This window comes from Lissotriton vulgaris, chromosome 12 (assembly GCF_964263255.1).
Source record: "Lissotriton vulgaris chromosome 12, aLisVul1.2, whole genome shotgun sequence".
NCBI lineage: Eukaryota > Metazoa > Chordata > Amphibia > Caudata > Salamandridae > Lissotriton > Lissotriton vulgaris.
In genome coordinates this window covers 294,196,301-294,221,913 of record NC_141700.1, presented here as the reverse complement: position 1 = coordinate 294,221,913, position 25,613 = coordinate 294,196,301, and the positions used below count along the sequence as shown (strand labels likewise).

General features: G+C 43.2%; 1 protein-coding gene across 1 annotated transcript in view; it reads right to left on the bottom strand.

Moving 5' to 3' along the window:
* Positions 1-25,613, bottom strand: part of LOC147673997 (polycystin-1-like protein 2) — a 915,503-nt gene that overhangs the window by 510,660 nt on the left and 379,230 nt on the right. Inside the window, exons 17-18 of the mRNA XM_086945086.1 lie at positions 20,697-20,822; positions 1,483-1,665 (exon numbers count right to left, since the gene is read on the bottom strand). Of these exons, the coding sequence (XP_086801212.1) occupies positions 1,483-1,665; positions 20,697-20,822 (309 nt within the window). The remainder of the gene's footprint in view (positions 1-1,482; positions 1,666-20,696; positions 20,823-25,613) is intronic.

The following is a 25,613-nucleotide window of genomic DNA, read 5'->3' as shown; positions in this document are numbered from 1 at the left end:
CTTTGTCGGACCATTAGAGTGTTCGATGGTGTCATGCTTTAATAGTGTTTCTAGCTCTTTCTCAATGGCGTCCTGTAAGTGAAAAGCTTCTCAATGGTGTCGCTGTGCAACAGGGCGAATAGCTTAATTTATGTGAAGCTGCACCTTCATTGTCTTAAGTTTCCTAAGTCCATGTAACTGTGCCGTGAATTGACTAACTATTTCAGAATGGGCATTCAAGTTGTAATTAACAGAGATCAGTCCCATGTCATCAGTTGTATCAAAGTTAAATAAGCATGCACTTGACAACGTAACTGGAAGGACAAGAATTGGCACTTGTACTGTTGTTTTCTCGTGCTGCATGGTGGCTACAATGGACCTCTTGCTTCGCAGGGTTTAAAAGCTACCCAGGTGTACACCTTTGTTCTCGAAAGTGTGAGATGTTGTATCAGAGACAGTTCTTTGTACTTTTCTGCTGGCATGATGTTTTTCGTCATACAATTGTCTATAATAAAATTTGTTGGGAAACCATTCAACGTGAGCATAATTTTGGGACAATGGCCACATGACCTTTGTTGCTTTATGTGGTGATTCTTTGTAGATTTGGTTTCATCTTTGCAAGCGGCCAATCTTACATGCGCACGTCGGTCTATGACTGACATCACTATCGCACATCCATCTTCCTTACTGTCACTCGATGATGACATTAACAAGCCTTTGGAATAACTTGGGCATTTTGGAAAACTGCAAAATGTGTTGGCTAGGAACTTTCAGAAATTTACCTCGCTATTTGACACATAATGGACATTTTCAAAATGTTAACTGAGACAATAGGAAATTCCATGTTCAATGTATTTTTCTTCCTGTTTACTATTCGTTTTAGACCCTGCAATTGTGGCTCCTGCCAAGAGTGCTGTAATAAAATGACCTTCAGTGTTCCACGGCAAACTCTGCTACTTTATGCCAGCCGGCCTGTCAGGATCTGAGACTGACATCAGGAAATAATGTCATATTAAAAACTAACAAGTGAAAGTGCAAACCTGCCGATTTGATCTAGATATATTGCATTTCATCCACTCAGTTCTAAGTCATTGACATGCATCTTTCAAAGCTTCAATGTCCCCTGGCAGTTCTGACACAAAACCTGTAGCAAAACAGATCTAAAATTGGATAACAGAATGGTGGAGTCTGCGACCGGATATCCCTCTAGCCCTATTATGGAATTTGAAAAGTCTAACAATTGGGGAATTATGGAAGCAGAGCACTTGGATTGTGGCAAGATCATTGCCATGGTATAATTATAAATCTTTACAATGTGACAAATTTATGACAATTCCTTGACACCAGCCTACACGCACTGTGCCTTGAGTTTTACATTTGTTCAAAGTTGGTCTGCAGCCAATGGCTTATACTCGGCTCAGAAATGCAGGTTGTCTCCTCTTTAACCCCCCTCCCCCATCAGTACAGTGCCATCACCAAGATTATCTGATTACTTCATCTCACCTGTGCTGTGTCTTGGCCAATGGAGCTCTCAGTTGTGTTTTGAGCACTGGCCTCCAGCACACTGTTCACAGCATTGAACAGATAAGTTGCTGCATCCTTTCGCTTCTGTTCCCCCTCCTCTTCTTCACCACTGACCTCCAGTAAGGACCTGCTCACATCTTCCAGAGTACTGCTGGCTTCCACCTCAGAAAGAAAGAAGATACAGTATTTCACTTTCAACAACCCTGACATCACTGGATACAGAAATCTACACACCTGTGTCTTTTCATGTGTCTCTGCATTTTTGAAAAGTGAATAAGTAAAATATGCATGCCAAATACCCAAGAAAAAGTACTTTTTGCTCTTTATTTACTTATTTAATTTCTGAACTATTCTAAATGACAGTGGCACTCGGCACCTTGGTGTGCATAAATAATGCTCTTGATCTTTGTGCAGCATTGTTAATAATTTGTATAGTATTGCTGCACGTGTATTTCCTTCTGCTATGCTACAGTACTATGTATAGTATGCTATGGTGGGTGCCCATAGTATCACTGTCCCATGTGTAGTATTGCTGTTCCAAGCGGTTGTTGTGTCATTATATTGCATGAGATGTGTCACGACACAGCATCGCACCTACTTTAGTGACTACCACAACATCAACAAGAAAAGTAGATGTGGGTTTAAGAAAAGTAAATGTATACACACCTTGATGTTAGACTGATAGGCAGTGTAATGAAAGTGATGCGTTTCTAGATCAATAAAAACATCTTCAATATAGTGACATTCAGTCCTCCATATATATATATATGGAGGACTGACATTCAGTCCTCCATATATATATATATGGAGGACTGAATGTCACTACTCCCACCGACCGGCTCTTGACGCCGGTCCCACAACGTAGGAACAGAACACAGCAACGCTCCAAAATCCTTTCAAGGTAAGTTTATTGCTCCATAGACACCAGCATATATATATATTACCTACTGGCGGTCGCCAGTAGGTAGTTATAGTTAGGACCGTGACAAAAGAACATCTCTTGTTTGAAACGTTGGTGGGTGATGGTGGCGGTTTCTATCATGCTTAAATAAATAAGGTTCAAGAAAAAGTTCCTGTGTTCGGGAGTGCAATTTTTAACAGGTTGCTGGTCAAAATATCTATACTACCATTAAAAAGGAAGAACTTTGAACCTTTGAGGCGGGTAAACTCGGGAACCACAGCGCCAATCCACACACCCGATACATCGTTGTAATTGTCAGGGTGTGCAGATGGACATAGGCTATATAAATTACAAAAATATAAGTTATTTAAAAAATTTACGAGAAAAAAATAGTAGTCCCATGGAAGTAGCGCCGGCCGCGACGTGAGTGCTGACATCAGGAGCGCAGGGAGAAGCGGCGTCCAGGAGCGCAAGGAGGAGTGGCGGACATGAGCGCGGGGAGGAGCGGCGGACAGGCGGGGAGGAGCGGTGGACAGGCTGGGAGGAGCAGTGAGAAGCGGCGGACAGGCGGGGAGGAGCGGCGGACCGGTGAACTCAGGAGCGCGGAGAGGTGCGGCGGATGAGGTAAGGCTCCGGGGGACCCACAGACAATGTCGGGGCGGGCGGGGGCCCTGAAGCCAAGGTCGCGACGGGCTGCTACTCCGGGGGACCCACGGACAATGTCAAGGCGGGCGGGGGCAGGGGCGGCCGGGGGCCCTGAAGCCTAATTGCTCCCGGAGCACGAGGAGGAGCAGCGGACATGAGCACGGGGAGGAGCGGCGGTCAGGCGAGGAGGAGCGGTGGACAGGCTGGGAGGAGCGGTGAGAAGCGGCAGACAGGCGGGGAGGAGCGGTGAGGAGCGGCAGACCGGTGAACTCAGGAGCGCGGGGAGGTGCGGCGGATGAGGTAAGGCTCTGGGGGACCCATGGACAATGTCGGGGCGGGCGGGGACTCTGAAGTCAAGGTCGGGGCGGGCTGCTACTCCACGGACCCACGGACAATGTCGGGGCAGGGGCGGGCGAGGGCCCTGAAGCCTAATTGCTCCTGGACAAGGTCGGGACGGGCAGCTAGTATATATATATATATATCCATACTAATATAATAAAGAGAGAGACCAACCTTTGAGGCGAGTAATCTCAGGAACCACAGCACCAATCACAACACCCAATACAGAGTTGGAAAGGGCAGTTGCAGCAGAAGGACATAGACTATGCAGACGCCCACCATATACATTTAAAAGGTAAAATAACCGTGCCAGCAAAGTAGTCCCTTGTGGGCGTGTCTGCGTTGTGCTGTGGGCGTGTGCTGGGGGCATGACAAACGCTGGGGGCGTGTGGTACGTTCCGCCCTTCATGCCATGTCTCATATGGTGTGCTAATCCCACCCTGCTCCCTTTAAATACCTCTGCACCCCATAATTATAACCCACCCTTACTCCTTAAATTACCCCAACACCTTTAAACACTAACCCACCATAACCCTATAAATATACCTTGTACCCCAAAATCCAAACCTATCCCTGAACCCTAAAAGTACCCCTGTACCCCAAAACCCAAACCTAGCCCTGAACCCTATAAATACCCCTGTACCTCAAAACCCAAACCTACCCCTGAACCCTAAAATACCATGGTACCCCAAAACCCAAACCTACCCCTGAACTCTAAAATACCCCTGTACCCCAAAACCCATACCTAGCACTGAACCCTTAAAATACCCCTGTATCCCCAAACCCAAACCTACCCCTGAACCCTGAAAATTCCCCTGTACCCCAAAACCCAAACCTAGCCCTGAACCCTAAAAATAACCCTGTACCTCAAAATCCAAACCTACCCCTGAACTCTAAAATACCCCTGTACCCCAAAACCCAAACATAGCCCTGAACCCTAAAAATGCCCCTGTACCCCAAAACCCAAACCTAGCCCTGAACCCTTAAAATACCCCTGCACCCCAAAACCCAAACCTACCCCTGAATCCTAAAAATACCCCAAAACCCAAACCTAGCCCTGAACCCTAAAAATACCCCTGTACCCCAAAACCCATACCTATCCCGAAACCCTTACACTACCCCTGTACCCCATAACCCAAAACTATATCTGAACCCTTAAAATAACCAAACACCCCAAAACATATACCTCAGTACCGCAAAACATATACCCCTATACCCATACTTACCTTATCCAAACATTCTAAAAAAACATGCTTTTACCATTCATGCATTTACAACGAATTTCGTTGTAAATGTATGCGTGGTAAAAGCATATAAAATGTAATGCCATGCGTTATAATGGCATTGCAGAGTCATGGTACTTGCGTAATGAAAGTATGCGGAGTGATGGTATGTGGAAAGAAAGTTGCGGAATAATGGGTGTTTACCCTCCCCTGGTAAGTACATTGGTGGCACGGCGGCCCACATCTCCTTCAACATAGTCATATTTTTTCACCACCCATTTGAAAAATGCACAGGTCTCTCTCATTGATGGCCAGCACCGACATACACTTTTAGACACACCTCCCTCCACAAGTTCTAGAATTGCGAAATTTAGAGCTGGGTAGCTACATTCGAATCTCGGCATCAGCTCAACATCCTGTGATTCCAGGTAAATCGCTTTGTCTCCCCATGCCTACCACAAATGAATGTGTTCTTCTGTAATGTAAATTGTGCTCATGCCATGTTGTCGAGTCATGTTGTCGAGTTCGCGCTATATAAAATTGCAAGGAAAAATAAAATAGGAAAACTCTAGTTCACACACTACTGAACGCGCAATCTTAAGTGCATCAGCAGTGCACTGTGAATCGGAGCATTTCACAGGCCTGCCACAGATAAGAAATGCTATCAAAACGAAATCCTACAAAACAATATACTACTGGCCGGCAGCAATTCATACCCGGACAACTTCGGGACTGGCTGCTAGTATATATATTCATGTGACCAAGCTCCGTCTGCGGAGTGAAACGCGTCAGGGAGGGCACTTGCTCTGACATGAACAGAAATAAATTCTGCACTGCTGACACTTTAATGGTGTGATGGCGTCGATGATATTGTATTAAATCATTCGAGGAGAGGAGAGGAGGTCTGCGCCTGTTTGTGACCGCAGCTCGAGGCGGTCGGGTTTCTTTCGATATATATATATATATATATATATATATATATATATATATATATATATATATATATATAATATTGCTGTGCTATATGTAGCTTAATGTGCTATGAATGTTTATTACATGTATTGGGTTATCATCCAATATAAAGCTACACATTTATAACAACAGAAAGCAATCAAGCAGGTGATTTGATTTAGATGATGTGTCCTGTAATAAAAGGTGGACACAGTATCAAAACTGTCGAAGAGCATTGAGGGACCAATTAGAAATCTGTATGTCCTATGACATGTGCTGATATTTCCATACCTATGTAAGTCAATATATATTTAGAATTGCATGGGATCGTCGGTGTTCAAAGACTGTCAACATGCATTGAAATAAAAAAATGAGCTGAGAGTTGACACACAAGTGGTAAGAAATTTAGAGGAAACTGAAAAGAAATCATTTCCATCTGTGCATTGCGAAATTTGGCGAATGCAACGGAAGAAACTGAAGGCATAGTACACCATCTGCTCATTCACTGTAAATAGCTATCTGAATATATGAAATTATTTTATCTGCTGGTACTTCATGAATATTGAGAACCTGATTACCACTTAATCATGTGCTATTTTCAACAGTTGAACACACAGATGTCATTCCAGTCTTTGAAATGTAGCATGAATGTTCATAATTTTCACAAAACGCCCCCTATACCGAGGCCCTGCCATCTTCAAAACACTTAATACGAAGCATATGCTGCAACCAGTTACTCTTGAAAATGCAACAAACTGAAAATCAGTGCTCCTTAAAGAGGTAAGCAGGGTAAACCCGATGGGATACTTGCTGAAAGACAGTTGTGGGAACAAACAAGTGTGCCTCTCACTATTTGATAGAAGCCAAAAATCAGGGCGTTTGAAGACGCTATTTGTCGTATTCAACACGGTATTTTTATTTTTACCATTAACTTAATAATTTGTCAAAAGTTTGTCGCAGACAACATATGATCAGCAGAAAAGAACTGTAAAACACGACAGTTTTTACACAACGTTTGTATCAATCATTGCAACACATTGTCAAACTTAAACATAGACCTGAATGCGGTCAACAGATAGAGACATAAAACATGTATAACAAAGTACAGAGTGCAACACATAATATTTGTATCAGTGCAAAATTTGGTTAAAGCAAAAGCATGGTGAATGAGAGAAAGGATTAGAAAAGATTAGAAAAAGGAACGCGAGTGAATTCAAAACTCAATATTATCATCAGCAATAGCTTGGGTTTAAATTGTCCTTTTCTAATTCGCCGACGCGTTTCGAATCCGGAAATTAACTGTCGGGATTCTCATCAGGGCAAAGTTTATCTATCTGTAAATTTAAGCAAAGGGGGAGGTTTTAGTGTCATGTATTGACGTGAGGACGACTCTCCTTGTATTGTGACATTCATATTGACATACCGCGAAAGACAGTTGTGGACAAAGGCTTACTCAATGGACCTCATTCAGGAACCTATAGCAATCCTGAGATGGAAAATAGCTGTGATTGTGGTAATTACCCAAGCTAACACATAAGGCCAATCTCACTCCTGACTTATCCTACAAGGATATTGTAGAAACAGTTAAATCAAATGCTCTCCTCCTATCTGGACAAAACTCAGACCCTCAACCCAATTCAGTCAGACTTTTAATCACCTCACAGCATAGAAACAGCACTTTTGTCAGTCCTGGACCGCCTGCGCCTATCAGCAGATAGAGCTATACCGACAGATATGGTGTCACCTGATTTTTTGATCGCGAGAATGGAGGAAGTTGGACTGGTGAGAAGGCAGTTGAGTGGCATCTGGAAGAAAGAACCCAAGCAGCCTATCTGCCTCCATTTATGTCAGACCTTTAGGTTACAAAACAAGGAGAAACTCAAGGGCCAACATTAAGCTCTACTTTTTAACATCTATTTCAAACCGCTGGCACATCTGATTCGATCCTTTGGTATTAGATGCAAGTACAATGAAGACAATGTGCAGCTGACCATTGCCATGGACAAGCTGGGCCCTAATCTTTTTTTCAACAATGTAAGTCCACAGTATCCTTTTGACTTAAGGGCAATTCCTTAGAATTCAACTCAGATAAGACTGAAGTACTCTAGTCAGACCATTCCATTATATCCAGCCTTATTCAAGCCAATGTCTTGTCACCCTCTTGGGCTACGACGCCTGTTCTGGGAAAGATGGTAAAAAATCGGGGATTTTATTTAGATTTTTGGACAGGAAAATCAAACATCTTGCCTTCACGTGCTTCTATCTGCTAAGGACTCTGAAGAAAACCCTACCACTATTGCCCAAGCCAACATATAAAATGGCTCTTCAGGCTACCATCCATACTCGCATAGACTATAGAGATCAGCCATCTCCGTGGGTGGCGGCATCGCTGAGGCTTCCTGCTCCACATGAAGCGGCTGGGCGTAGTTCGATATTTTATTGGATTGGCCCGTCTTGCTTACTTTATCCCTTGCCATCATATGAACTGGTGTATAGATAAGAGAAAGAAAGGGCACAGTTCCAGGGCCCACTTCTGTTACACAATTTGTAAATATTCTGCAGGGCAGCAAGCATCACCAGCCAAACAGCTTGCTTCTCGGGACCGCCCCAGGCGCCCCACCGCAATGCAGCCCAGCCGGTGCAGATTAGTCACAGCAACACGTCTCGCTTCACTATGGAAAGCAGCAGCCAGCGTCTCAAAAGCAATGCAAATCCTCCATGGAATCCCAGGCCCGGATACCACCAATCCACTATATCGGTGGAGACACATACAGGTTAGTTGCAGCTCCTCCCCCAAGCACTATTGTATTAATACCCCCATCAGCACATCAATTAACCAGATGGGGTGAGTGTCTCTTGATTGCAGCCTTCAGCTCCTTAGGCAGCCTCCACCCCTCCATGGGATCACAGGTCCGGACACCACCAATCCACTATGTCAGCAGAGACTCGTACAGTTTAGTTGCAGCTTTTCCCTCATGCACAGTAGCATTAAAACCCAGCACATCCAGTAACCAGATGGGATGAGTGTCTCCTGATTGTGGCCTTCAGCTCCTTAAGCAACCTCCACCCTCCTAGTACAGCGGCCCAGAGCCGGCCAGTAGTTCATGCGTCACTCAGGCCCCAAACATCCAGGCACAACGGAGAGTTATTTCTCGCGACTCCAACCCATGCCACTACTTAACGTCAGGGCTGATACCACTGCAGGGCAGCCCAGACCCAATCACCTAGGGCAGCGGATACGGCGAGCTGGCACCACCTCCACAGTCCAGACACCTAGTACTACACAGCACAACCTGGGTCCTAGGCATAGACTGCCCTGGGCTCTGTGGTTATGTACTGGTCCGCAGTCGCCATCCCCCAGTAGCCAGATAAACGTCCCAGGGAAGCAGCAGCACTACTCCAGACCCTCCATGTAGCAGTCCCAGCAGGACACCCAGCTCCACAGTCCCCAGACACCAGATTCAGCCGCTCACGCTGTATACGGAAGGCTAGGAAAATGGCCAGCGGCTCCAGCAGTCCACCAACCCAGCATACAAATCACTGTTCCGCGGGGTCCTCAATCACAGACACAGGCGTCCCTCATTCAGAAGGGGGCCCCCTACTCCGGGGTTGTTAAAACTACGAAGAATTTCACACCAGGATGATCATCCGATATTTAGGTGATGTGAGCTCTGTGCAGGCACATCTACTCCGCCATTGTACTTGGCCATGCCCCCATCTGCTTCTTAAGGTTACCACTACTTTTTGCTTCATGTTACACTGTTTTTGACTAGTTTGACTGAGATCCTGCTAATCAGGACCCCAGTCTATCTACTTTCTCCCTAAAATGTTATGCATGTACTTAGGTACACTCCAGATTGGATACTGGGGTACCCTTGTCATTCCCTAGTGTATGGTACCCCAGAGGCCTCCCATGGGCTGAATCATGTATTATGCCACCTATGACAGGCCAGGCAAAATTAATCTACAGGCCTGCCATTACAGCCCATGTAAGTTGGTGCATGCACCACTTACTTAAGATATATGTTTACAATATCCAAGGGTCACTACACTTAAAACCTATGTCACCCCTACAGCAGGAATTGGCAATCCTGAAGGCAGGGTGCTTGGCTTTAAGTGAGAGGGTGCCACAGCATGAGCAGGACACCCCTGCAGCCTATGGAGTCCATTCTCCCGGGTTGTTAGTGCTACAGCCATGTACAACATAGAGTGGCATTATGCGACTGCGTGATGACCAACTCTAAAACTGCTGAAAGTAACCCTATCGTATTTGGTGTCAAACATTGTGGAATCATACCCCCACACTGGTAACTGTTTGGTATGATTTCACTCCTCAGAAACGAGCTTTGTAAGGTCCCTGGTGTTCCCGGTACCAGCCTTGTAGTTCCGGGCAGTGCAAAATGGTTGCTGCTGACCGGAGGCACATTTCTGCCTCCTTCTGTTGAGCCAAGCTTGAGCAGGAGAAGGCAGAACAACAGGCATCTTGTCACAGGGAAGTGTGACCACCTCCCAGACAGGATTTAGTGTATTAAGCCTAGGTGGGTGCACTTGCCAGCGACCGGAAGTCTGCATGAGGGGCACATTTGATGTTCCTGTGCATAGTCCAGTTCAAACCAGTCCTGGGAGCCATTGGCTCCTGCTCTGGCACAAAACTGGACAAAGGACATGGAAGTAACCTCCCCTCTGTCCTGACCCTCTTCTGTGGGTACAAAAGGGCTTACCTGGCTGCAGGACACTAGATTCATCGTGGACAAGATTCTGATCAAGAAACCACTGAACCTCGACCATCTGGACACTCTGGACTTTGCTGGACTTTGTTTGGGCCCGACTTCGTCTCCCGCTCCGTCCAAGGCATTGTCTGTGCCGTGCACCACACATGCTCTGTGCAGGACCTGTGGAGCATCAAAGACAACCAAAGACATCTCCCTTTCAGTGAGTCAGTCACTCCCCTGCAACCGCAGGCACCGTAACACAACTGACTGGTCTGCAGATCCTGAGCTTGTGCGGTCTCGGAGGCTCCAGCAACACAGGAGGTGGTTTCCATGCCACTCAAGATCTGAACTGCTCTTTCACCAAGTTTGAGGTCAGAATCCCTTGTGGGGGCTGCACTACCTGCACCCCTGTGCACCATGTACTTTTGCAAGTGCATATGCTTGTTGGTGTTCCCAAAACAAGTGCATTGAGCTTCAAGTAGCCCCAACCTCTGGCACCATTTCCACCAAAGACCTTTGGCCTCCTCACACTGAGTGCTCCGTGGGCTTTTGCTTTGTAAATTCTGGTTGAGGTCCCCTCGCGACTCATGTGCCTCCAACCTGTGGGCCCTCTAGAGGGTCATTTGGCTTTTCTTGGTCTCCCCTGGTTGCTCCAGGCTTGCCCTGACTCCCTTGTGTTTGGTGAGGTTCCTGAACCTTGCTAGTCTGAACCGTAACCTGTCTTGACCATCTTCGTGGGTTGCTACTGCCAAGGCTTGTTAGTGCTCCAACCAGATACCGACCCCTCAGCATTCAAAATCCTTTGTGGGACAGCTTGCATCTGGCTCCTGGTTGTCCTCTACATCTCCTGGTCCCGGTGGCTGCAGAGTCCAGAACCCCTTCAACCAACCTGAAGCACCCGCCATCGGTGGGCATCCGTCTATAGAGCCCCTGGTCACTCCTGAGTGACCCAGACGCTATCCCCTTTGCTTTCAGGTACTCTTTGACGAGAATCCACCTTTGGATTCCAACAGACACTTTTCTTCGTTACAGCAGTGGCATTTCCTTGAAGTCCTCCATTAAGAGCGACTGCGGTTTCCGACACCACTTCGGCCCTATGCGCCCGGCTTCCCTGCAATAGGTAACTCTGATGCTATGGTATCCATGGGTGTGGTGGCTCTTCAACCTCCCATGGTCCAAAGGGCTTCCTCGTAATCCACTGGGAAGGGTACTTAAACTTTAAAACTGCAAACATGACTCTCCCATAGAATTGTATGACGCACACGGTCGTGTTCCCACAGTGCACCCGTCCTCCGTGGGGTCCCTACTTACTCACCTTGGGTGGTTCCTTGGGGGTCCCCGCGATTCTACATCCTCTAGACACTGTCTTGACTCGAGTCGTGGTTCTCATACTACTATTTTAGCATATGGTTTTGTCTCCCCTGGAGCCCACTGTGTATTAGTGCTACTTACAATGGTTTATGTGCTACAGTATTGTGTGCTTTGTGTTGATCTGCGTGTAGACGATACTGTAAAGTATTTAGATTTTGTTATAATATTAAATACATATTTTTATAACTACTCTGTGGTTCTCCTTTCATTTAATCAATACAATAAGGTTACATTCTGGTAAAACAAGCTGCTTAATACTCCTTCAAGACTAAGCCTGAAGGCTGCTCTCCACAGCTACCATTTGGATAGCTTTCTAAGGTTATCTTTGACCTCTTAAAGCACTATAAGGCTTGTTTGCACTTGTACAGGGTGCCCACTTTAATTAGTGGACAGCATATATCAGGACAATTTTTCACACCAGATTTTACGAATGTTTGTATGACACTTAAATTGCAGGAGGTCTGAGTTGGTATCCTTAGCAGAGACATTCTCCAGAGAATATGTTCTGACAGACGTGCACTGACTATTCCTGCTGTCAGATCATTTAGTGAAACTCTAGATTCACCTACTTTATCTCATTAAGATGTAATTAGCATCATCCTGGGAATGACTGCCAATGAATCTTGCCGTGTCTGTCACAGCATGTGTGGTGCCATGGCCATGATGAACCTCAAGCTCCTAGTCCATCATGTTGTGTCCCACTTGACCCGGTCCTTTCTGGACTATGAATTTTAACAAGATGACTCAGGAGGTCGATGTTTGGTCCTGGCCTTTCTAAAACTAGGTTGTTAGTTGGATAGATCAGAATTTGATCTCTTCATTTGGAAGACTGATCAAAAGAGTCATTTTTTGCCACAGAGGGACTTCCATTTGGAACAAAAGCCGTTTCAGTACGTCTTTTAGGAATTTGGCCTTTGTATGATGGATCTGTTTGCTTTAAGGTTGAGCATCTCTTCAGCTTTTGAATTGTGGGGAAGATGGATGTGCTCCCTTTTGATTGTTTGCACAACTCCTGTTTTCCCACTGCTGCATTACATTCATTCCCTGGGGTCACTCAAAGATTGAGAGGAAGTGGGTGTCAATTATAATAATAGGGTCTGACTATCAAAGACCTTGGCCGGTCCCACTGCACGCTCAGTTGGTTTTGTGCTCCCCCAACGTACATGCCATGTTGCTATCTGCATCCTGCCCTCTTGGTCTCTTCTTTCATTGCAGCTGAGGCCATTTTTGCTTGGATTGGATGCTTGGAAATTGAGAAGCTAAGGTGCTAGAGTCAGTGTTGTTTCAGGGAAGCAGATTTTTGTCTTTTCAACAGTTTAGGTGATTTTCCTCTATGAAGGCTTCCTTTAACCATTGAGCTTTTTTCTTGTGTTGGTGTACATTGAGAGATCTCCATTCCTGACATCCTTTCCTAACCATGCAATTTATTGAGGGTGGTTTTTGGGGTATTCTGTTTGTTCCTTGCATTCTCTATGTTGGTGGTGCAGTGGTTTTAATCCCTTAGAATGATATATCCCACATTGGTCCTCTGATATTCAGGTTGATTTGGAGTTTTTCCACTGACCTGCAAATCTCAAGGTCCACTCTACTGTAGATATAACTTTTTTGTGGCCAAGTTGCCCTTTGGTGTCGCCTTCAAGCACCTGGATAAGATGTACTTGAATTTCATGATTCCTTTGTTGGTGGCAGTTAAGTTTTCTGTAAGATGCTTTTGGACTTTCATAATGAAAATGATATTACCATAGCGTCTTTTTTTCCTTGCCCAGTCTTGGGTGATGGTTGTGTTTCAGGCCTGTCAGAGCATAATGTTTCTTTCTGGGTGACTTATCTTTCTGTTTGTCACATTTGCTTCAGCTCTTTAGAGACGAAGCAAATGTTGTCACATGGCCCATGGAGTCATTGTCGTTTTCTCTAAGTTAGCATGAGCATGCTGCAGACAGTACACTGCTTTGCGCACGTTACTACATGTCTTTATTTTTGCAACTGTTTTGTTTTTGATTTTCACATGAGAACCGACTGTTGTGTTCACTCTCTGCACCTTCCTAGGATTTAGTGTGAATATTGTGAGCAAGGTCGATAAACAATGCTCCTTGTTATTCAGTTCTGGTCAGGCCGTAGCACCTAGACAAAACATACCAATGCTGCTGTTGTTTGGGAAATCGTACTTTGGTATTATTGAGATACATGCATCGGGGGGTAGTGGGACCTTTCCAGGGAGAAGAGCGAGTCAGCACCTATGGTGAAGATCTACCATTTATAGTCTAAGGTCGCAGACACAACCCAGAGATCTTCTAATATATAATAATACAGCTTCTAAGCAAGGGGAGGGAGGTTAGGCTATATCGTCTTTTCATAAAGACATCCACTTTCATGATTTACGGACTAACTGCTATGCTGACCATATTTGTATTATGCATTTTTCTGCTTGGTGTGGCACATATACTGCATACTAGAGCGCGTTAGTTAAAATAAATATTTTAAACTTGTTCGTGACTCTGTCAGATCTTATTGTAGACAAGTACAAGAGTGCGAGTAAAAAGGGTGTCTTGCAACAGCAATTCCTGAGAGAGACGGAAGTGTTGTGTTCTGGGGTGTCTAATCATTTGTTTCTCTGTGAATGAGTAGGACAGAAAGTTATGTTATGTTATGTTAAGGTTTTGTTTGAGCGCACAGCTGCCCCAGCTAAGGGGCATCCATGCGCTGACCGTATCATTGTACCGGAAGAGGAGAAACTGAGAGAGAGAAACCTTAAATCAAAGGGAAAAGATAGGTCTTAATGGCTTTCCCGAAAGGGGAGAAGCTCATCGATGCTACGAATAGATACAGGCAAGGAGTTCCAGAGTTTGGCTGCCAACAGTCGAAAGGAACGACCTCCAACACGGCAAAGTCTGAACTTGGGTATATTTACCAGATGTTGACCCAAGGAGCGCAAGTTACGCTGAGGAGTATACGAATTTAACAGTGGGCGGAGTAGCTCAGGGCTGGAACCTTTCAAAATTTTAAATGCTAAACAAAGTGTCTTAAACTGGATTCTAGCTTGAATCGGTAGCCAGTGTAAGGCTCTGATAGTGAGACACTATAGCTAGCCGGTCCTGGGCTCATTGGTCCTAAGGTGGTAGGATTACCCAGTCCCTATGCACAAAGGTACCTTAATCCAATGCATAGTGCTGTTTTTTATGCAGAATCCCTGCAACAATGTGACAACTTGTACTATTTGATTTAGGCTGTCACATTAGCTTTCCTTATTTGGTGTGTTTTTGGGATTTCTCTGGTTTATGAGACCCAGAATGGCAGCATCTCCAAATGCCACACAAAGATTTTTTTCACCATAACGAAAATGATGCTCATCGATGAACATCATTGACTGTGATATTTAAAATACTGTCATTTAGGCTACTACCCACACGGTTACTCATTACAAGGGTATATGGCCTGATTGCAAAGTCAGTATGTTTTAATGTTCTCACTGTTGTGTGTTAGTGAAATCTTTGTGGTGTATGCAGTAATAAAAATGGACGGAGCACCAGGTCAGTGTGTTTGTTTTTGGTTTTGAATAAGACATATTTTGAGGAAGAAGGGCATGGGGTAATAATACAATTACATACTGATAATCTACATTTCCTTCCAGTCCAATATTCCTGACCATATTCCAGGTTCTTATCTTCACTGTCCCCATGGCCATAGGGGCAGACTGCTTCATATCATTAGGGTAAAGTATACAAAATAGTGATGGATGGCATGCCTGAATTAATCTCAGGCTTTGGTCATTATTCGGGCCACATTCCAATCCATCATTATTTTGCACACCATGCTACCTCGGTTTGGAGCCAGCTATGTGCAAATCAGCCTTGAGCCTGCTCCAAAGGGAACAGTCCAAGTCCATCCTGCTGCCAGGCCAGATCCTTTCTGGACCGGAACACAAGCAACCCAGGACTGATTCTGCCCTCAGCCTCAACCCTGCTCCAATGGAAACAATTCAGCCCGAACTGCCTACCCGGTCTTTCCTGAACTGTAACACAAGCCACCTGCGACCGTTTTTCCCTAGTCAGGGCTCTTCAGCCAGGTATTGCTTGGTTCCAGTGACACAGTGTGCACGGGACCCATGCCTAAGCATAAGTGTCTCACTTGGGCCAACTCACTAAAGCGGACAAAAAAAAAGTGATGGATTGACTGCCTGAATTATTCGGAGCCACTGGTAATTGCACAGGCCGCATCCCAATTAATCACTATTTTGCACACCATATCACCTCAGTTTGGAGCCAGCCATCTGCAAATCAGTCTTGAGCCTGTTCCAAAGGGAACAGTCCAAGTCCATCCTGCAGCCAGGCCAGATCCTTCCTGAACCGGAACACAAGCAACCCAGGACTGATTATGCCCTAGTTAGAGCTCATCCACCAGGTAACTGGGGTAAAACTGGTTCTAGTTTACTTGTGTTCCGGTTCAGAGAGGACCTGGCCTGGCAGTTTGGTCGGAGCAGTTTCAATTGGAGCAAGGTCAAGACTGATTTGCATATGGCTGGGTCCAAACTGAGGCACAGTGTGTAAAACAATGATGGAAAGGGATGCGGCCTGAGTAATTAATTACCAGTGACTACATTTAATTCCATCCACCACTTTTTGTATGCTTTTGTGTGTCACCCTAAGCGGGATGGCTATATGCCAGGATGTTGGTCTTGTGCATACTTTGTCACTGAAATCAAACTACACCTGGTTGATGAGCCCTAACTAGAGCGAAACCAGTCCCAGGTTGCATGTGTTCTGATTCAAGATGGACTGGCCTGGACTGTTCCCATTGGAGCAGGGTCAAGACTGATTTGCATATGGCTGGGTCTAATATGAGGTGGCATGGTGTGCAAAATAATGATGAATTGGGAAGCAGTCTGGAGTATTTACCAGTAGCTGAGTTTAATTCAAGCATTACATCCATCCACTATTTGTATGCTTTATCATATCAATAGCGGGCATGAAGAAGGTTGTAAAGTTCTATCCATAGGCCCAGGGAATAGATTTTAAATTTAAAACATTATTATAATGTACATATTTGGCTACAATTCTGGGAGTAAACACATTGCCTGTTAAAAGAGAAATAATCAGATCATTAATAGATTCATTTAGCCTTCTTGGAATTTGTTTTGTTGTGCATGAAAGCCGACCACAGGCTTCTTTCGAAAGAAAAACAACGAGTTTTAGAACTGAGTAGTGACAAAGCTAATGAGAAAAAAATGTAAAACTGCTCTATTACCTTCCGCTCTCTTTTAATTGCTCCAATAGTTCATAAATAACTGAACGAACCCAATCTCCAAATTACACTCTTGACAATTCTGACTCAGAAAGCGAGTGCCCATTTCTCAGAAAGCATTATTGTGCTTTCAGCACAAATATAATACTCACAAATTCAACTAAATTTCATTTGAAAATCCTTATTTACGTCTAAATGATGAACTAAAAAATATGGGGTTGTAAATCTCACTGAAACTTTTGAGGGATGTACTGTTGTTGAAAATGGGCAGCATAAAAATAATCTAAATATTGAGCTGGAGACAAGCAAATCTTCCCCCAGTCTCTGGAATCCAAAAGCAAGCTCACTTACCTACATAGAAGGCAGGGCCAAGTAACGATGGAGAAACATTTCTGAGACACTTCTTAATGAATGGCTCAGGATATGTAATGTAATGTTTTATTGATTGATTATTTAAAATCTTTACCAAAAGAGAATGCACAATATAACATTTCATTTAAAGAATACAGTAAAGGGCGATAATTTTAAAAATAAGCGATAATTTCATAATGTTAAAAATTCAGAAATATAAACAGTATAATAATTAATATTTTAAAAATTCCAGTTTTCTCCATGCACTTGTTAGGAATTTTGAGAGAGCAGAGTTAATATGTATATCTTCCAAGCAAAGTCACTGGATTAGTGCTTGTCTACATGTCCTTATTGATCTTTTGTTAAAGTGCCTTTTTAATAGTGTTAATCTTTCATTTTTTAGTTCTGGGCAGAGGCATAATAGATGTATGATATTTTCTTCTCCTGTATTACACAGCTGACATGATATATTGTTTTCAAGCTTTTTCCATGGCAGTGCATGAGATTCTCCGGGCAGGATTCCGAACCGGGCTTTCATGAATATATTTTTATATTTCCAGGTCCAAGCTGTATTCAAATATTGTTGCGGAATCTTTTTTTTATAGCTATTTATTATAGACCAAGCATGTTTCCTTTTGACCAGGGACTCTTTGTCACTTATTATAGATAGAATATCAATTGTCTTATTTACAATTTTTTTAAAAGATTCCTGAGGAATAGTGGTCATCCAAATTTCCTTCAGCCCAAATTCATCCAAAGCCTTATCAAGATACTTCCAAACAGATAGTTTATTATTGCCCTCTACTTCTTTCCATAAAAGCTCTGAGATTAAATTTTCCTTGTCATTTTTTACCCTATACCATACTTTAATTGTGTTACCCATCCGAGCATGTAGTTGGTTATTCAAGCCAAATTCTAGTCTAATTTGGGACTGTGAGGCATTTTTTTGGTAAACAGAAAAGAGATCGAAATGTTTTCGAGATTTCTTTGTTTAATGTTATTGCGTCCTTTCCGTTCAATGCTTCGCTGCCGTAGGTTAGGGAAGGTACAATTTTGCAGATATGACCTTGAGTAGCGGGTGGTAGGTTAAGTTACTGGTGGATTTTTTTTATCATACCAAATGCACCTGTTAGGGAGTTCGCCTTTCGGGTAATGTCCAATATCTGGGGTTTAAAGCTACCATTGTCATCAAAAACCAGTCCTAGGTATCTATAGATTTTTGTTTGCTCCAATTTTTCTTTACCTAAGAACCATTTCATATTGTATTTCCTTCTTAGATTTTTTGAGACAACCATAACTTTAGATTTGGATTCATTTATTACCATTTTATTTTTTATTGCGTACTCCTGTATACGTGTAATTAACCTTTGCAAGCCTACCTTTGTTCTACTTAAAAGAATAACATCATCTGCATATAGCAAGTTTGATATGTGCTTATCTGCAAGTTTAGGTGGATGGGCATTTATCTTATTCAGTGTTTCAGTTAGATCAGTTAAAAGCAAATTAAATAACGGTGCCAATACGCAGCCTTGCTTCACGCCGCCAAGAGTTGGTATTTCCTTAGTTAATGATCTGCCGTTCCCAATACGGACTTTGGCCCAAGTTTTTGTATACAAGAGACTGATCAAGTATATTAAAGGCTGAGGAATCCCTTGTGCTTGCAACTTTTTCCATAAAAGATCTCGGTCGACACAGTCAAAAGCTGATTTAAAATCAACAAAACATAGAAACAATGATTCGCCCTTTAATATTGCCTTTTCCATTAAAATAGATAGTGCCAGGATATTGGAGGTAGTACCAAGTCCTTTAATGAAGCCGGTTTGACTTGGCGGGAGGATGTTGTTCTTTTTCACCAAGTCAGATAAGATTGTTAGCAGATAGGCTGCAAAAAGTTTTGCATCAGTGTCCTGTAGCGTTATTAAACAGTAGTTTTCAGGAAGCGCCCAGTCTCCTTTTTTTAAAAATTGGGGATATTAAGGAGCCTCTCCAGCTTTCAGGTATCTCCCCTTTACTAATTATTTCTTTAAAGACCTTTACAAGTACTTCGGCCCATGTTTCCGGATCATCTTTGTATATAGAAAAGGGTATCCCGTTCGGTCCTGGTGCTCCATTTTTCTGCTTCTTTATTAGTTTAACAATCTGCTCCTGTGTTATCTCCATGACTTGTTCTTGATTTGTTATTGCAGTTTCATTCCATGGGCTATGGTCTTCAATTGCCTGTACTGCTGGATGGGGATTTAGATGATGGCTTAAAAAGTGTACCCATTCTGTTTCAGTCAATACTGATGGGACTATTGCTTTATCCGGCCTATTTAGGGTATTAACCATCTTCCAGAACTCCCTCGAATTTCCTAGGTTACTAGCATAAAATATACGAGTCCAAAGAGCGTTATTGGCTTCAGTTTTTTCATTCCATATTATCTTCCGTAAATTCTTGTTTGCCACTTTCAGGGGAGTTCTAGCTTCTTCTTTATCTGGGAATTTAGTCAGCTCTTTCCTTAATCTATTTCTGGTTCGTTTCATTTTCTGCACTGCGCGTGTGAGATTAATATTGGTTACCCTCTTTATTACCTGAGTCATTTGGCCATCTCTAATGATATTGGAATTACCTTTACTAGTAGGCAGTCTGGCAGTGAAACTGGCCCATTGTTCGATTACTGATGCAAATGGTAGCTCTTTGCTGCATTCTCGTAGCCGTTTTAGTGCCAGATCACTTGTCAGTAGGTTGTTTCGAGATTCTGTTTCCCAAGGCTCAGGATATAGATTTCTCAATATGATTAAAATGCACTAACATTACCTCTTAAAGCCGGCGTAGGCCTTCTTTTTCCTTACTATACCAGATTTCCGCAACTCACTGGTGGCACACTCAAAGATCATAAAGAAAATTCAGAGATTGTGACAGCATTCAGAGGAGCAACAGCCTGGGCCATATACATTTGATTTCCTGTCTGGCCAGCTAATAAAGTGAGCGATTAGAACTATTTTAGAGAATTAAATCCTATACACTTTAAAGACAAATAAAATGATTATTAGCACAGAGTTTCTTATGGGTCAAGAACGTAGCGGGAATATGTCAGGGTAATGAAGGCCTTTTTCAGGGACTGCTGGTCAGTGAGGTGCCTAGTAAAGGTTTGGTGGAATCATATTAAAATAATAAAGTTGAAAAAAGACCCCCAAGAGCCAATAATCATAAAACAGGAATGGAGTGCTGGGTGGAGAGGAGATGATGGTTCTTCCCATTGCCATATGAGTCACAAAAATGTTCATGAACAATACCTTTATTTTTCACACCACTAAATCTATCATCAAGATTTTCATATGGAACCCTTTTATTTTAAACAAAGGGTTTGCTGAAACGTAAAAAACGCCTTGGATATTTTGTTTGGGTGTCCATTGTGTTTCAAAGTTAAGTTAGGCTGCACACAACACACCACGGTGCAGTTTCCTTTGCTCCGTCCTTACCTGTGCGGATGTGGAGAGTTCCTCACTCTTGTATGTAATTTCCTTCAGTGCCTCGGACATCACAAGAGCCGTCTGCATGGAGGTCACAGTCACATCAGACAAACTTGCCAGCATGGCCTCTCGCAGCTTGGGATGACAGGGACAAAGAATGCAGATATCATGTTTGTGCCTTAGGTATTGTATAGCATACATCAACCATTGTTAGTGTCTTGTTGGTAGTTACAGATGTGTACAAGTCATGGGACCCAAAGATTAGAGCCTGTTCTACACTGATGAAAGTAATAGGTCATGAAGGCATTGGAGGCTTCAAGGATTGTTTTATGTGAATCATCCAGCGTATTGAGTTGCGTGGAATGATTCTTCTGAACATCTTGTATAAACAACTGGTAATAGTAGGAACGTGCTTAGAATCATTGGTTTCATAATGAGGTGAATAGGACAAACAAGTCAGGGAAAATAAGATCAACACACAAATTGTATCAATGACTTGCATCCCGCCATGCCCTAAAGCCAACGAGTAAGGTCATGGCTACATATCTATTTCAATGGGAATATTGAGACCAAACCTTCGATGCACATGATCTATTCACTGTTCATTTCTGTGTATCATGTTTAGTATGATCAATAAAACCAAAAGCTGCCTATGTTTAGAGGTAGCCACCAAAAACCACACATTGCTATCTGGCCAAGCTATCCAAGCATTGTCGGAAACTAACCATTTACGGGCACGACAGAGGAGTACCAATAACTCCATACCAACCACGAGCTTAAAAGACTGGTAAGCCATATAGTGTGATCCTTCTGCATCATCCAACCCTATGCACCCAGTTGAGGATAGCCTCTATGAAGTCTTCACCTTTTCAGGATCCCACATTGTTACGGAAAATCTTCTCCATAACTGAGCAATCACCATGCCATCAACTTTCAACTCAATCTCCTACTCCTTCATCCATGACAATCATCCCTAGAAATGTTGGAGCTGTGGGAGAGATCAAAGTGACTTTTCCAAAATCTTCAAGAAAATGGGACCCTTGATAGATGCAGGAGGCAGTGTCGGAAAGGCCAGTCTCACGTTGGAGCAGTGACTCGAGACCCCAGAGCAGCACCATGAAGTACCATGAAGATTGAGTGCACCAGCCTGAAAGGTAACATATCCTGCCCCTGTAGTACTGGTAAGTTTGATGCAGAACATGTTGATTGTACATTTTCCGCATTGGTGTCTGTCTTTCATGCAGGAGTGGCATCCAGTGTCTATTTTGTACTTAAGTTTACGTTTATAACAATGCTGTTTTTTACAGCCATTGTATTCACTCATTCAAATGTCTACCACTTTTATGTGTTTTTTCTCATTAAATGTTTCTTGATTATTTTAAATGGTTTAGAGTTTTTTTGGGGTAATTTTCTTGACTTTAATGTTGTCAGCTAGTTCCTGAAGCAAACACACATTTCTGTGTGGAGAAAAGACTGCTGCTTGTGTCGCACCTACCGAGAATTGAATAGAGTTTTCTTAGTAAACTGTTCTTGGTTTCAGTGGAGGAGGGAGCTGGACTCAGGACCAGTTTGAGAGTGGTTGTCTAGGAAGGAACTGCTCAATACTGTCTGTAACCGGTATGGAGAAACATAGTGCTAGACCTGCTCCCAACTGTAACAAGGACTAAGAAATGGATTCCAAGGGACTGTTGGCTGAGCTCCATTGTGGATACATGGACATTAACACCATCGCCGCTGCACCAATTCCCCCCCGGTGCTGAGCTTTTCAGATTTACATCGTTTCATGACGAGCTGGGCTCGGCATCAGCGTGCGAGGAGGCTACGCCATGACGAGCCCAGCTCGTCATGAGTGTGGAAGGGGTTAAAAGCTGAAAGAGACCTTTTTGCTGGAGTGTCCAGTTGACCAGTTACTAATCAACTTGGACTGGACGTTGCTGGTGGCCTCTGCTATAGTGTGTTCTGGCACCTAAGTGATGTCTACTGGGGGCCTTAGAAGTGATTAAAATGAACTGCTCTAGAAAGTCATACCATTTGGGATTCAGAAACATTTTGAACTTCCAAGACCTCTATAGCTTCTAGAGGACCTCATGGCAAAGATGTCTAATTTTTATAGGACTTCATTAGATGCAGCTTCAGGTTTGCCCTGCTGGAAGGTTTTGAGCTTCAATAATGAGATCCAGTCTGAGGGTAGAAATCTTGACCAGGCAAAGGCACAAAAAGTATCCGCCTGACAAGAGAACTTCAGTGGCCATGATATTTGGATTTTCCTTCTCTGAGCTTTTCCTGGCAAAAACATTGGCTTCAGCGAGTCCTCGACCAGCAGCTATCCGGCTTTGAAACAATATAGTTGTTTGTTGCATACAGACTTTATTCTTGCTCCACTGAAGTCTTTCAACTTTCAAAAAAAGACTAAGAAATGTAGAATTTGGCAGACAGGGTTATTTTGCAAACATGATGGAGTACCTTGTCTGCCAAATCACTGGTATACCCACCTCATTCACAGATAGGTGGGTGTTAAGTTTACCATAGACGTAGCGTAGAGTGGGGGTGTCAGATAAATGACATTAAACTACATGCCATTTTTGGGGTTGCCAGTGCAATTGTTTTTCCTGTCCTCCCCAACTAATAAACCATGTACATTGTTATGTATGAGCTCTTGAGCCAGTCCTGGGGTTTTCCACAGAAGCATGTTCTGGAATGTATAATCCAACCTTTCTTTATGTCACACATAATTAGGGGAACGTCTGCAGGACGTCCAAGGGTAGACATAAACTGAGCTTCAAAGTAATGCTTAGTCATAGTTTTAAATACAACACAAATGCTTTATCATTGTGAGAACAAATAGGATTGTCTCCACATCGATTTATACTAGCTCATCACTGCAGAAGCTTTATTTCAGCATTCAGTTATACTCTCTATAACTTGAAGTGCCTCGATTCAAAACCTCCTTTGCCACAAAACACTCATTCTCTAGTGCAGCAACCTCCCCTTGGAACTATCTTCCCCTTGATATAGGAACTACATCAATTTCCTCATTTTTAGGAAAATCCTAAAACCTTCCTTTTCCATCTTTTCCAGATCTAACTAGTTGGTCTTCTCCTCAGAAGGATTTTTAGTAAGATGCACCATATCTTTATCCATAGATTTACTTATTGCTGCTTCAGTCCATACTTGCTCAAATCTCTCCTTTATACTATAATGTGATCTAAAAAGCACTATGGAAAGTGTCCTATTCTGTGTAGTTTGGAGCGTGATATGTAACTGCATAACAACAACAACAACATCATCAACAGCAACAATACTACTACTACTGATAATAATAATAAAAATAATCTTAAATGTTGATGTGTACTCTTCAAAGATTTGGCAGTCAAGGTATGGGCATTGTGGGATGTAAAATACCCTAAATTCATATGTGTCATGTATAACCTACAAGATTACTTCACTTTTCCCAAAATACATACATGGCTAAAAGTATATACATGGAAAGGCATGGTGCAAGCTAGAAAGGCAAGATGCTGCCTGAACACCTCCCTTGTGACCTGGAGTAATTTAGGAAGCCAACAGCAAAGCATGCTCCAGCTTCAAGCTGCCTATAAAGAAAACAAAAAACAGAGCAGCTTCCATTTTACTCCTCTAATCCAATCCCATGGATTGCTAACTTCCTCATAAGTAAGGGATTACCTTCATTTGTGAATGGGCAAACCATTAGATATGAAGGAGAGCAGTACATAAAAGTCTAAAGCCACCATTGTAGAAAGGGTATTGTGACCCCCAACTGTTGACCAAAAAGTGTTGATTTATTTTCAAAGTATTGTTGTGGTTGCAAGAAGGCTATCACCAGACACTGGTGTTCTTGCCAGGGTGAGTTGTGTGGCACTGTGAGATTTGACTCCATATCTACGGTGATTATCAATTATTCCCAGGTGTCACATATAATGGTGATTTACCAAAATATAATGACCGCCAAGGATGTTGGGTCAGTAAAAAGAGAAAAAGAAATTTGCATCTCTAATGTTAATAATCATCTCTTTGAGCATTATTTATTGGAAAGACCAGTGTTTGGACAACAATAACTCCAGGTTAAATAACAGTGAGATAGTCAAACACAATGAAGGCCGCTGTACATAAATCAGTGTTCAATCTTCTTTGAGATGCTCATCCTGTCCAATTTCTTGAGCTGCTAATAGATAGGATTTTCGTAGATACAACAACACTAATCAAAAGACTTAAAGTATATGATTATGAGATTGAATATTACCCTGGGCGGAGTTTGCGGAGTAGCGCTCCGCGAAGCTCCACAAAGTGGGGAAAAACTCTGCTGCGCTACGCGGACCTCCGCAAGCAGTGGAGTGTGATAGAAAATGCTGCTCGCGGTGATTGCACAGTGCCATATGCTTATCCGCACTGTGCAATCATTGCGAATGGCACCATGCACAGCGCAAGCTTTCTTTTTCTGCCGCTCGAGTAGTTTTTTACTCGAGCAGCAGCTTTCTCAACGCGAACGGACAGTTTCTCAACGTGAGTGGTCTCGAGCATATGTGACCACTCGCAATGGGAAACCTGACCACACACGTTGAGCAATCTCGCCTGAAGTTTTATTTTCCGCACTCGCCAACTTGAGGTTGACAATCGTGAACGAGGAAAAATCTTGCCTGTAGGTGGATTTTACTCACTCGCGCTCGCCAACTTGATGTTGGTCAATGCGAGTGAGGAAAAAAAGTCTGCTCCACTGCGCGAAGTAGAGTTTTTCAGATCTCCGAGAGCTACGCGTAACGCGGAATGCAGAAATTTCCGCAAACTCCGCGAGCAGAGCAGAGTTCACTGCCCAGGGTTATAATATGCTATTGGTTCATCAGCACTTCCATGAATGAGGATGAATCCTCTTAATTCTGAAAAAAGTAGATGTTGCTCAGTTCAATATTT